Source organism: Oncorhynchus clarkii, chromosome 6 (genome assembly GCF_045791955.1).
Source record: "Oncorhynchus clarkii lewisi isolate Uvic-CL-2024 chromosome 6, UVic_Ocla_1.0, whole genome shotgun sequence".
In the NCBI taxonomy this organism is placed as follows: Eukaryota; Metazoa; Chordata; class Actinopteri; order Salmoniformes; family Salmonidae; genus Oncorhynchus; species Oncorhynchus clarkii.
In genome coordinates, this window is record NC_092152.1 from 84,961,988 (window position 1) to 84,974,392 (window position 12,405).

The window sequence follows — 12,405 nt, forward strand, 5'->3', positions numbered from 1 at the left end:
ATTTTTTGGGCAAACAGATACTTTAAACTTTTTATAAGATGACAAATTAATTGATTTGTGGGATTAAATTACAATTGAAGGGTAAACTGTTTTATTCACAAACACAACAACTCCCTATCTACTTTTCAACTCCGAGAAGAGAAGAGGTTTTGAAATGTTGAATTCAGTAGTATAAAATCTACATTCAGTTTAGAGTGACACGAATACATCACACAGTAGGCAGTATAAGATGAACCGTGTCCCCAGGTTCAACTGGCAGCTGGTGGACGAGATAGAAGACAACTAGGGACAAATGTCTTTTAACTTGTCAAATACAATTTAAACCTTAGACATAGATTATATACAAGTGCTTGAACAGCGCAAACATGAGGGATTTTTAACAGTGTCGAGGACAAATAAAAAGCAAAAAATATGACATCATTGTGGTTCTCTTAAATTCTCTCAAGTCATGTACAAGAACAGCATATTGTCAGCTTCTCCAATGGCGCCCCGTTCCCTAGGGCATAGGGTGTGATTTGAGATGGCGCCCCGTTCCCTAGGGCATAGGGTGTGAGTTGAGATAGCGCCCCGTTCCCTAGGGCATAGGGTGTGATTTGAGACACAGACCAATGGCGCCCCGTTCCCTAGGGCATAGGGTGTGATTTGAGATGGCGCCCCGTTCCCTAGGGCATAGGGTGTGAGTTGAGATGGCGCCCTGTTCCCTAGGGCATAGGGTGTGATTTGAGACACAGATCAATGGCGATCCGTTCCATAGGGCATAGGGTGTGATTTGAGACACAGATCAATGGCGATCCGTTCCATAGGGCATAGGGTGTGATTTGAGACACAGATCAATGGCGATCCGTTCCATAGGGCATAGGGTGTGATTTGAGAAGCAGCCATTGACCTCCTATATCCAGTCAATTAGTTTGGGATCCAGACCATGTAGACAGCTGCTGCCAACCTGCTAAGCAGAGCCTCTGTGTCTTCAATATAGATTGGCAGTATCCTAAAAGCAAATATGTCCTCCTAAGCAGAGTTTAAACACAGAGGGGCATTATATAGACCATCTCCATGGGCGATAGTCTCAAGGGAGAGAAACAGACAGGATTCCAGCATTTCCACCATTATAACACAGTACAGTACCTTCATTATGAGACAGGACAGTACCTTCATTATGAGACAGGACAGTACCTTCATTATGAGACAGGACAGTACCTTCATTATGAGACAGGACAGTATCTTCATTATGAGACAGTACCTTCATTATGAGAGGACAGGACCTTCATTGTGAGGAGACAGGACAGTACCTTCATTATGAGACAGGACAGTATCTTCATTATGAGACAGTACCTTCATTATGAGAGGACAGGACCTTCATTGTGAGACAGTAACTTCATTATGAGACAGTACCTTCATTATGAGACAGTACCTTCATTATGAGACAGGACAGTACCTTCATTATGAGACAGTACCTTCATTATGAGACAGGACAGTACCTTCATTATGAGACAGGACAGTACCTTCATTATGAGACAGTACCTTCATTATGAGACAGGACAGTACCTTCATTATGAGACAGCACCTTCATTATGAGACAGGACAGTACCTTCATTATGAGACAGGACAGTACCTTCATTATGAGACAGGACAGTACCTTCATTATGAGACAGGACAGTACCTTCATTATGATACAGTACCTTCATTATGAGACAGGATAGTACCTTCATTATGAGACAGAACAGTACCTTCATTATGAGACAGGACAGTACCTTCATTATGAGACAGGACCTTCATTATGAGACAGTACAGTACCTTCATTATGAGACAGTACAGTACCTTCATTATGAGACAGGACAGTACCTTCATTATGAGACAGGACAGTACCTTCATTATGAGACAGGACAGTACCTTCATTATGAGACAGGATAGTACCTTCATTATGAGACAGGACAGTACCTTCATTATGAGATAGTACCTTCATTATGAGACAGTACAGTACCTTAATTATGAGACAGTACAGTACCTTCATTATGAGACAGTACAGTACCTTCATTATGAGACAGTACCTTCATTATGAGACAGGACAGTACCTTCCTTATGAGACAGTACCTTCATTATGAGACTGTACCTTAATTATGAGACAGTACCTTCATTATGAGACAGGACAGTACCTTCATTATGAGACAGGACAGTACCTTCATTATGAGACAGGACAGTACCTTCATTATGAGACAGGACAGTACCTTCATTATGAGACAGGACAGTACCTTCATTATGAGACAGGACAGTATCTTCATTATGAGACAGTACCTTCATTATGAGAGGACAGGACCTTCATTGTGAGACAGTAACTTCATTATGAGACAGTACCTTCATTATGAGACAGTACCTTCATTATGAGACAGGACAGTACCTTCATTATGAGACAGGACAGTACCTTCATTATGAGACAGGACAGTACCTTCATTATGAGACAGTACCTTCATTATGAGACAGGACAGTACCTTCATTATGAGACAGTACCTTCATTATGAGACAGGACAGTACCTTCATTATGAGACAGGACAGTACCTTCATTATGAGACAGGACAGTACCTTCATTATGAGACAGGACAGTACCTTCATTATGAGACAGGACAGTACCTTCATTATGATACAGTACCTTCATTATGAGACAGAACAGTACCTTCATTATGAGACAGGACAGTACCTTCATTATGAGACAGGACCTTCATTATGAGACAGTACAGTACCTTCATTATGAGACAGTACAGTACCTTCATTATGAGACAGGACAGTACCTTCATTATGAGACAGGACAGTACCTTCATTATGTGACAGGACAGTACCTTCATTATGAGACAGGATAGTACCTTCATTATGAGACAGGACAGTACCTTCATTATGAGACAGGACAGTACCTTCATTATGAGACAGGATAGTACCTTCATTATGAGACAGGACAGTACCTTCATTATGAGATAGTACCTTCATTATGAGACAGTACAGTACCTTAATTATGAGACAGTACAGTACCTTCATTATGAGACAGTACAGTACCTTCATTATGAGACAGTACCTTCATTATGAGACAGGACAGTACCTTCCTTATGAGACAGTACCTTCATTATGAGACTGTACCTTAATTATGAGACAGTACCTTCATTATGAGACAGGACAGTACCTTCATTATGAGACAGGACAGTACCTTCATTATGAGACAGGACAGTACCTTCATTATGAGACAGGACAGTACCTTCATTATGAGACAGTACCTTCATTATGAGACAGGACAGTACCTTCATTATGAGACAGGATAGTACCTTCATTATGAGACAGTACCTTCATTATGAGACAGTACCTTCATTATGAGACAGTACCTTCATTATGAGACAGTACCTTCATTATGACAGTATCTTCATTATGGACAGTACCTTCCTTATGAGACAGTACCTTCATTATGAGACTGTACCTTAATTATAATTATGAGACAGTACCTTCATTATGAGACAGGACAGTACCTTCATTATGAAACAGTCTGTGTTTTCTAAGTGTGCGTCCCAATTGGCACCCTATTCCCTATGTAGTGCACTACTTTTGACTAGGGTCTATGGGGTAGTGCACCACATAGGGAAAAGGGTACCATTTGGGACGCACAAAAAGACATTTGTCCACATGAGTCAGTTTAGGCCGTTTATTATCTTCATCTATTCGTTGTTCTCAGGAGGAACGACCTCCATCAGCAGCTGGAGGTACATGGTGATTGGCCCTGCAGGGGAGGTGAGAGGTTAAAGGTCAGATTGGAGCAATCAGGCTAATTAAAAGGTGAATAATAAATAAATAAACTTTAATAAAAGGTTAATAAAGGTGACATCAGCCCAATCACAGCTCTGTGACCTTCTGAGTTTGGCTCCACAATGACTGGAATTATTAATGGGGAAGAACTCCACTACCGCTCACTGAGGAATAAAACATTTTGATACATAAAGACCCAAGAAGATAATAGTGTCTGCTTCCCAAATGGCACCCTATACCCTATATTATAGTGCACTACCTTTCACCAGGGCCCATAGGGTAGTGCACGACACACAGGGAATGCACTATAAACGGAATAGGGGCCATTTTGGGATAAAGGCTCTCTCTCAACACAAGGGTCAACAACTCTGAGCAGTGGGTAGTTACTCACTCATGACCCTGCGTGTCCAGCTGAACCTGCGGTGAACGAAGGGGAAGTAGAGCAGCAGACCGCTGAGGATGAAGATGGTACAGTACAGATACTCCAGCTCTGGCTTGTCTATGATCGGTGCTAGGACCAGGTAGCAGGACACTATCACCACCAGCACTGCTATGGGCATGGGACACTGTTTGGGGACAACCAGGACATAACCACCTGTCAGTCTCACAGGAGGGATCTGGGACAGTATTGCTCTGAAAACAGGTTTAAGTGAATCTGGGATTCAGGAAAACATCAAAGTTACCCCATTTGTTGTGGTAACCAGCTGAGGGATGTGACTGGAGAAATGGAACCACTCTAAAATGTATAGACAGATCTATGGATGTAAGGACTGACCGTCCACGAGCTCAACATGATAGTTGTAACTATGCTCTTCCAATAGCCAAGAGATGAGGGGCTGCAGGTAGCCTACTGGTTAGAGCTTTGGGCCAGTAACTGAAAGGTTTCTAGATCGAATCCCTGAGCTGACAAGGTAAAAAAATCTGTCGTTCTGCCGCTGAACAAGGCAGTTAACACTGTTCCTAGGCCGTCATTGAAAATAATAATTTGTTCTTTAACTGACTTGCCCAGTTAAATAAAGGTTCAATACAACAATTAATATTCAAGACTTGGGTGTATGGCAATGTGAATCTAGTCTTACCTTGACGGGCCTCTTGAGTTCCTTCCTGGTGAAGCGCATGACGATGAGAGCGAGAGCTGTGAGGCCGTAGAACCCCCACTGGGCGAAACTGAAGTAGTTGATCAGGGTGTTGATGTCTGCTGGGATAATGTAGAGTACGGCCAGAATACCCTACAACCACAACAACAACAGGGTAAACTGAAGTGGTTGATCAGGGTGTTGATGTCTGCTGGGATAATGTAGAGTACGGCCAGAATACCCTACAACCACAACAACAGTGTAAACTGAAGTAGTTGATCAGGGTGTTGATGTCTGCTGGGATAATGTAGAGTACGGACAGAATACCCTACAACCACAACAACAACAACAGGGTAAACTGAAGTAGTTGATCAGGATGTTGATGTCTGCTGGGATAATGTAGAATACGGCCAGAATACCCTACAACCACAACAACAACAACAGGGTAAACTGAAGTAGTTGATCAGGGTATTGATGTCTGCTGGGATAATGTAGTATACGGCCAGAATACCCTACAACCACAACAACAGGGTAAACTGAAGTAGTTGATAAGGGTGTTGATGTCTGCTGGGATAATGTAGAGTACGGCCAGAATACCCTACAACCACAACAACAACAGGGTAAACTGAAGTAGTTGATCAGGGTGTTGATGTCTGCTGGGATAATGTAGAGTACGGACAGAATACTCTACAACCACAACAACAACAACAGGGTAAACTGAAGTAGTTGATCAGGGTGTTGATGTCTGCTGGGATAATGTAGAATGCGGCCAGAATACCCTACAACCACAACAACAACAACAACAGGGTAAACTGAAGTAGTTGATCAGGGTGTTGATGTCTGCGGGGATAATGTAGAGTACGGCCAGAATACCCTACAATCACAACAACAGTGTAAACTGAAGTAGTTGATCAGGGTGTTGATGTCTGCTGGGATAATGTAGAGTACGGACAGAATACCCTACAACCACAACAACAACAACAGGGTAAACTGAAGTAGTTGATCAGGATGTTGATGTCTGCTGGGATAATGTGGAATACGGCCAGAATACCCTACAACCACAACAACAACAACAGGGTAAACTGAAGTAGTTGATCAGGGTGTTGATGTCTGCTGGGATAATGTAGAGGACGGCCAGAAAACCCTACAACAACAACAATAGGGTAAACTGAAGTGGTTGATCAGGGTGTTGATGTCTGCTGGGATAATGTAGAGTACGGCCAGAATACCCTAGAACCACAACAACAGTGTAAACTGAAGTAGTTGATCAGGGTGTTGATGTCTGCTGGGATAATGTAGAGTACGGACAGAATACCCTACAACCACAACAACAACAACAGGGTAAACTGAAGTAGTTGATCAGGATGTTGATGTCTGCTGGGATAATGTAGAATACGGCCAGAATACCCTACAACCACAACAACAACAACAACAGGGTAAACTGAAGTAGTTGATCAGGGTATTGATGTCTGCTGGGATAATGTAGTATACGGCCAGAATACCCTACAACCACAACAACAGGGTAAACTGAAGTAGTTGATAAGGGTGTTGATGTCTGCTGGGATAATGTAGAGTACGGCCAGAATACCCTACAACCACAACAACAACAGGGTAAACTGAAGTAGTTGATCAGGGTGTTGATGTCTGCTGGGATAATGTAGAGTACGGACAGAATACTCTACAACCACAACAACAACAACAGGGTAAACTGAAGTAGTTGATCAGGGTGTTGATGTCTGCTGGGATAATGTAGAATGCGGCCAGAATACCCTACAACCACAACAACAACAACAACAGGGTAAACTGAAGTAGTTGATCAGGGTGTTGATGTCTGCGGGGATAATGTAGAGTACGGCCAGAATACCCTACAATCACAACAACAACAACAACAACAGGGTAAACTGAAGTAGTTGATCAGGGTGTTGATGTCAGCTGGGATAATGTAGAATACGGCCAGAATACCTTACAACCACAACAACAACAACAACAGGGTAAACTGAAGTAGTTGATCAGGGTGTTGATGTCTGCGGGGATAATGTAGAGTACGGCCAGAATACCCTACAACCACAACAACAGGGTAAACTGAAGTAGTTGATAAGGGTGTTGATGTCTGCTGGGATAATGTAGAGTACGGCCAGAATACCCTACAACCACAACAACAACAGGGTAAACTGAAGTAGTTGATCAGGGTGTTGATGTCTGCTGGGATAATGTAGAGTACGGACAGAATACTCTACAACCACAACAACAACAACAGGGTAAACTGAAGTAGTTGATCAGGGTGTTGATGTCTGCTGGGATAATGTAGAATGCGGCCAGAATACCCTACAACCACAACAACAACAACAACAGGGTAAACTGAAGTAGTTGATCAGGGTGTTGATGTCTGCGGGGATAATGTAGAGTACGGCCAGAATACCCTACAATCACAACAACAACAACAACAACAGGGTAAACTGAAGTAGTTGATCAGGGTGTTGATGTCAGCTGGGATAATGTAGAATACGGCCAGAATACCCTACAACCACAACAACAACAACAACAGGGTAAACTGAAGTAGTTGATCAGGGTGTTGATGTCTGCGGGGATAATGTAGAGTACGGCCAGAATACCCTACAATCACAACAACAACAACAACAACAACAGGGTAAACTGAAGTAGTTGATCAGGGTGTTGATGTCAGCTGGGATAATGTAGAATACGGCCAGAATACCCTACAACCACAACAACAACAACAACAGGGTAAACTGAAGTAGTTGATCAGGGTGTTGATGTCTGCTGGGATAATGTAGAATACGGCCAGAATACCCTACAACCACAACAACAGGGTAAACTGAAGTAGTTGATCAGGGTGTTGATGTCTGCGGGGATAATGTAGAGTACGGCCAGAATACCCTACAATCACAACAACAACAACAACAACAGGGTAAACTGAAGTAGTTGATCAGGGTCTTGATGTCAGCTGGGATAATGTAGAATACGGACAGAATACTCTACAACCACAACAACAACAACAGGGTAAACTGAAGTAGTTGATCAGGGTGTTGATGTCTGCTGGGATAATGTAGAGTACGGCCAGAATACCCTACAACCACAACAACAGTGTAAACTGAAGTAGTTGATCAGGGTGTTGATGTCTGCTGGGATAATGTAGAGTACGGACAGAATACCCTACAACCACAACAACAACAACAGGGTAAACTGAAGTAGTTGATCAGGATGTTGATGTCTGCTGGGATAATGTAGAATACGGCCAGAATACCCTACAACCACAACAACAACAACAGGGTAAACTGAAGTAGTTGATCAGGGTGTTGATGTCTGCTGGGATAATGTAGAGGACGGCCAGAATACCCTACAACAACAACAACAGGGTAAACTGAAGTGGTTGATCAGGGTGTTGATGTCTGCTGGGATAATGTAGAGTACGGCCAGAATACCCTAGAACCACAACAACAGTGTAAACTGAAGTAGTTGATCAGGGTGTTGATGTCTGCTGGGATAATGTAGAGTACGGACAGAATACCCTACAACCACAACAACAACAACAGGGTAAACTGAAGTAGTTGATCAGGATGTTGATGTCTGCTGGGATAATGTAGAATACGGCCAGAATACCCTACAACCACAACAACAACAACAGGGTAAACTGAAGTAGTTGATCAGGGTATTGATGTCTGCTGGGATAATGTAGTATACGGCCAGAATACCCTACAACCACAACAACAGGGTAAACTGAAGTAGTTGATAAGGGTGTTGATGTCTGCTGGGATAATGTAGAGTACGGCCAGAATACCCTACAACCACAACAACAACAGGGTAAACTGAAGTAGTTGATCAGGGTGTTGATGTCTGCTGGGATAATGTAGAGTACGGACAGAATACTCTACAACCACAACAACAACAACAGGGTAAACTGAAGTAGTTGATCAGGGTGTTGATGTCTGCTGGGATAATGTAGAATGCGGCCAGAATACCCTACAACCACAACAACAACAACAACAGGGTAAACTGAAGTAGTTGATCAGGGTGTTGATGTCTGCGGGGATAATGTAGAGTACGGCCAGAATACCCTACAATCACAACAACAGTGTAAACTGAAGTAGTTGATCAGGGTGTTGATGTCTGCTGGGATAATGTAGAGTACGGACAGAATACCCTACAACCACAACAACAACAACAGGGTAAACTGAAGTAGTTGATCAGGATGTTGATGTCTGCTGGGATAATGTGGAATACGGCCAGAATACCCTACAACCACAACAACAACAACAGGGTAAACTGAAGTAGTTGATCAGGGTGTTGATGTCTGCTGGGATAATGTAGAGGACGGCCAGAAAACCCTACAACAACAACAATAGGGTAAACTGAAGTGGTTGATCAGGGTGTTGATGTCTGCTGGGATAATGTAGAGTACGGCCAGAATACCCTACAACCACAACAACAGTGTAAACTGAAGTAGTTGATCAGGGTGTTGATGTCTGCTGGGATAATGTAGAGTACGGACAGAATACCCTACAACCACAACAACAACAACAGGGTAAACTGAAGTAGTTGATCAGGATGTTGATGTCTGCTGGGATAATGTAGAATACGGCCAGAATACCCTACAACCACAACAACAACAACAACAACAGGGTAAACTGAAGTAGTTGATCAGGGTATTGATGTCTGCTGGGATAATGTAGTATACGGCCAGAATACCCTACAACCACAACAACAGGGTAAACTGAAGTAGTTGATAAGGGTGTTGATGTCTGCTGGGATAATGTAGAGTACGGCCAGAATACCCTACAACCACAACAACAACAGGGTAAACTGAAGTAGTTGATCAGGGTGTTGATGTCTGCTGGGATAATGTAGAGTACGGACAGAATACTCTACAACCACAACAACAACAACAGGGTAAACTGAAGTAGTTGATCAGGGTGTTGATGTCTGCTGGGATAATGTAGAATGCGGCCAGAATACCCTACAACCACAACAACAACAACAACAGGGTAAACTGAAGTAGTTGATCAGGGTGTTGATGTCTGCGGGGATAATGTAGAGTACGGCCAGAATACCCTACAATCACAACAACAACAACAACAACAGGGTAAACTGAAGTAGTTGATCAGGGTGTTGATGTCAGCTGGGATAATGTAGAATACGGCCAGAATACCTTACAACCACAACAACAACAACAACAGGGTAAACTGAAGTAGTTGATCAGGGTGTTGATGTCTGCGGGGATAATGTAGAGTACGGCCAGAATACCCTACAACCACAACAACAGGGTAAACAAGTTGATAAGGGTGTTGATGTCTGCTGGGATAATGTAGAGTACGGCCAGAATACCCTACAACCACAACAACAACAGGGTAAACTGAAGTAGTTGATCAGGGTGTTGATGTCTGCTGGGATAATGTAGAGTACGGCCAGAATACCCTACAACCACAACAACAACAACAGGGTAAACTGAAGTAGTTGATCAGGGTGTTGATGTCTGCTGGGATAATGTAGAGTACGGCCAGAATACCCTACAATCACAACAACAACAACAACAACAGGGTAAACTGAAGTAGTTGATCAGGGTGTTGATGTCTGCTGGGATAATGTAGAATACGGCCAGAATACCCTACAACCACAACAACAACAACAACAGGGTAAACTGAAGTAGTTGATCAGGGTGTTGATGTCTGCGGGGATAATGTAGATACGGCCAGAATACCCTACAATCACAACAACAACAACAACAACAACAGGGTAAACTGAAGTAGTTGATCAGGGTGTTGATGTCAGCTGGGATAATGTAGAATACGGCCAGAATACCCTACAACCACAACAACAACAACAACAGGGTAAACTGAAGTAGTTGATCAGGGTGTTGATGTCTGCTGGGATAATGTAGAATACGGCCAGAATACCCTACAATCACAACAACAACAACAACAACAACAGGGTAAACTGAAGTAGTTGATCAGGGTGTTGATGTCTGCTGGGATAATGTAGAATACGGCCAGAATACCCTACAACCACAACAACAACAACAACAGGGTAAACTGAAGTAGTTGATCAGGGTGTTGATGTCTGCTGGGATAATGTAGAATACGGCCAGAATACCCTACAACCACAACAACAGGGTAAACTGAAGTAGTTGATCAGGGTGTTGATGTCTGCGGGGATAATGTAGAGTACGGCCAGAATACCCTACAATCACAACAACAACAACAACAACAGGGTAAACTGAAGTAGTTGATCAGGGTCTTGATGTCAGCTGGGATAATGTAGAATACGGACAGAATACTCTACAACCACAACAACAACAACAGGGTAAACTGAAGTAGTTGATCAGGGTGTTGATGTCTGCTGGGATAATGTAGAATGCGGCCAGAATACCCTACAACCACAACAACAACAACAGGGTAAACTGAAGTAGTTGATCAGGGTGTTGATGTCAGCTGGGATAATGTAGAATACGGCCAGAATACCCTACAATCACAACAACAACAACAACAACAACAGGGTAAACTGAAGTAGTTGATCAGGGTGTTGATGTCAGCTGGGATAATGTAGAATACGGCCAGAATACCCTACAACCACAACAACAACAACAACAGGGTAAACTGAAGTAGTTGATCAGGGTGTTGATGTCTGCTGGGATAATGTAGAATACGGCCAGAATACCCTACAACCACAACAACAACAACAACAGGGTAAACTGAAGTAGTTGATCAGGGTGTTGATGTCTGCTGGGATAATGTAGAGTACGGCCAGAATACCCTACAATCACAACAACAACAACAACAGGGTAAACTGAAGTAGTTGATCAGGGTGTTGATGTCTGCTGGGATAATGTAGAATACGGCCAGAATACCCTACAACCACAACAACAACAACAACAGGGTAAACTGAAGTAGTTGATCAGGGTGTTGATGTCTGCTGGGATAATGTAGAATACGGCCAGAATACCCTACAACCACAACAACAGGGTAAACTGAAGTAGTTGATCAGGGTGTTGATGTCTGCTGGGATAATGTAGAGTACGGACAGAATACCCTACAATCACAACAACAACAACAACAGGGTAAACTGAAGTAGTTGATCAGGGTGTTGATGTCTGCTGGGATAATGTAGAATACGGCCAGAATACCATACAATCACAACAACAACAACAGGGTAAACTGAAGTAGTTGATCTGGGTGTTGATGTCTGCAGGGATAATGTAGAATACGGCCAGAATACCATACAATCACAACAACAACAACAGGGTAAACTGAAGTAGTTGATCAGGGTGTTGATGTCTGCTGGGATAATGTAGAATACGGCCAGAATACCATACAATCACAACAACAACAACAGGGTAAACAGAATTTTACATTTTCAGATATCATACGTTTCAATATGAGTCAGAAAGGCCTTTTTTCATTGCAAGTTAAAGCTGTTAGCTAGCGAACGTTAGTTTGCTGGCTCGCTACCTAACATTACGTGTAAGATCGCTTTCCTTGTTTACTACCTTACTCACTCTGTTTAGCGAATCACGTGAATCGTTAAAGAGATGGGTGGGGAG

At 42.8% G+C, this 12,405-nt stretch overlaps 1 protein-coding gene across 4 annotated transcripts in view; it reads right to left on the reverse strand.

Moving 5' to 3' along the window:
- Positions 1–74: 74 nt before the first annotated feature.
- The window catches only part of LOC139411745 (b(0,+)-type amino acid transporter 1-like), a 95,343-nt gene continuing 83,012 nt past the window's right edge, over positions 75–12,405 (reverse strand). Inside the window, exons 11-14 of one of the 4 annotated variants that reach the window (XR_011634626.1) lie at positions 4,857–5,006; positions 4,169–4,343; positions 3,480–3,751; positions 75–2,486 (exon numbers count right to left, since the gene is read on the reverse strand). Coding sequence is in view for 3 of the 4 variants with exons in the window: in XM_071158440.1 (XP_071014541.1) it covers positions 3,690–3,751; positions 4,169–4,343; positions 4,857–5,006 (387 nt within the window). In the remaining variant the exon portion in view is untranslated. Of the gene's footprint in view, positions 2,487–2,602; positions 3,752–4,168; positions 4,344–4,856; positions 5,007–12,405 lie in introns of those variants that run through there. The other 3 variants (XM_071158440.1, XM_071158439.1, XM_071158441.1) reach the window with 3 other exon arrangements.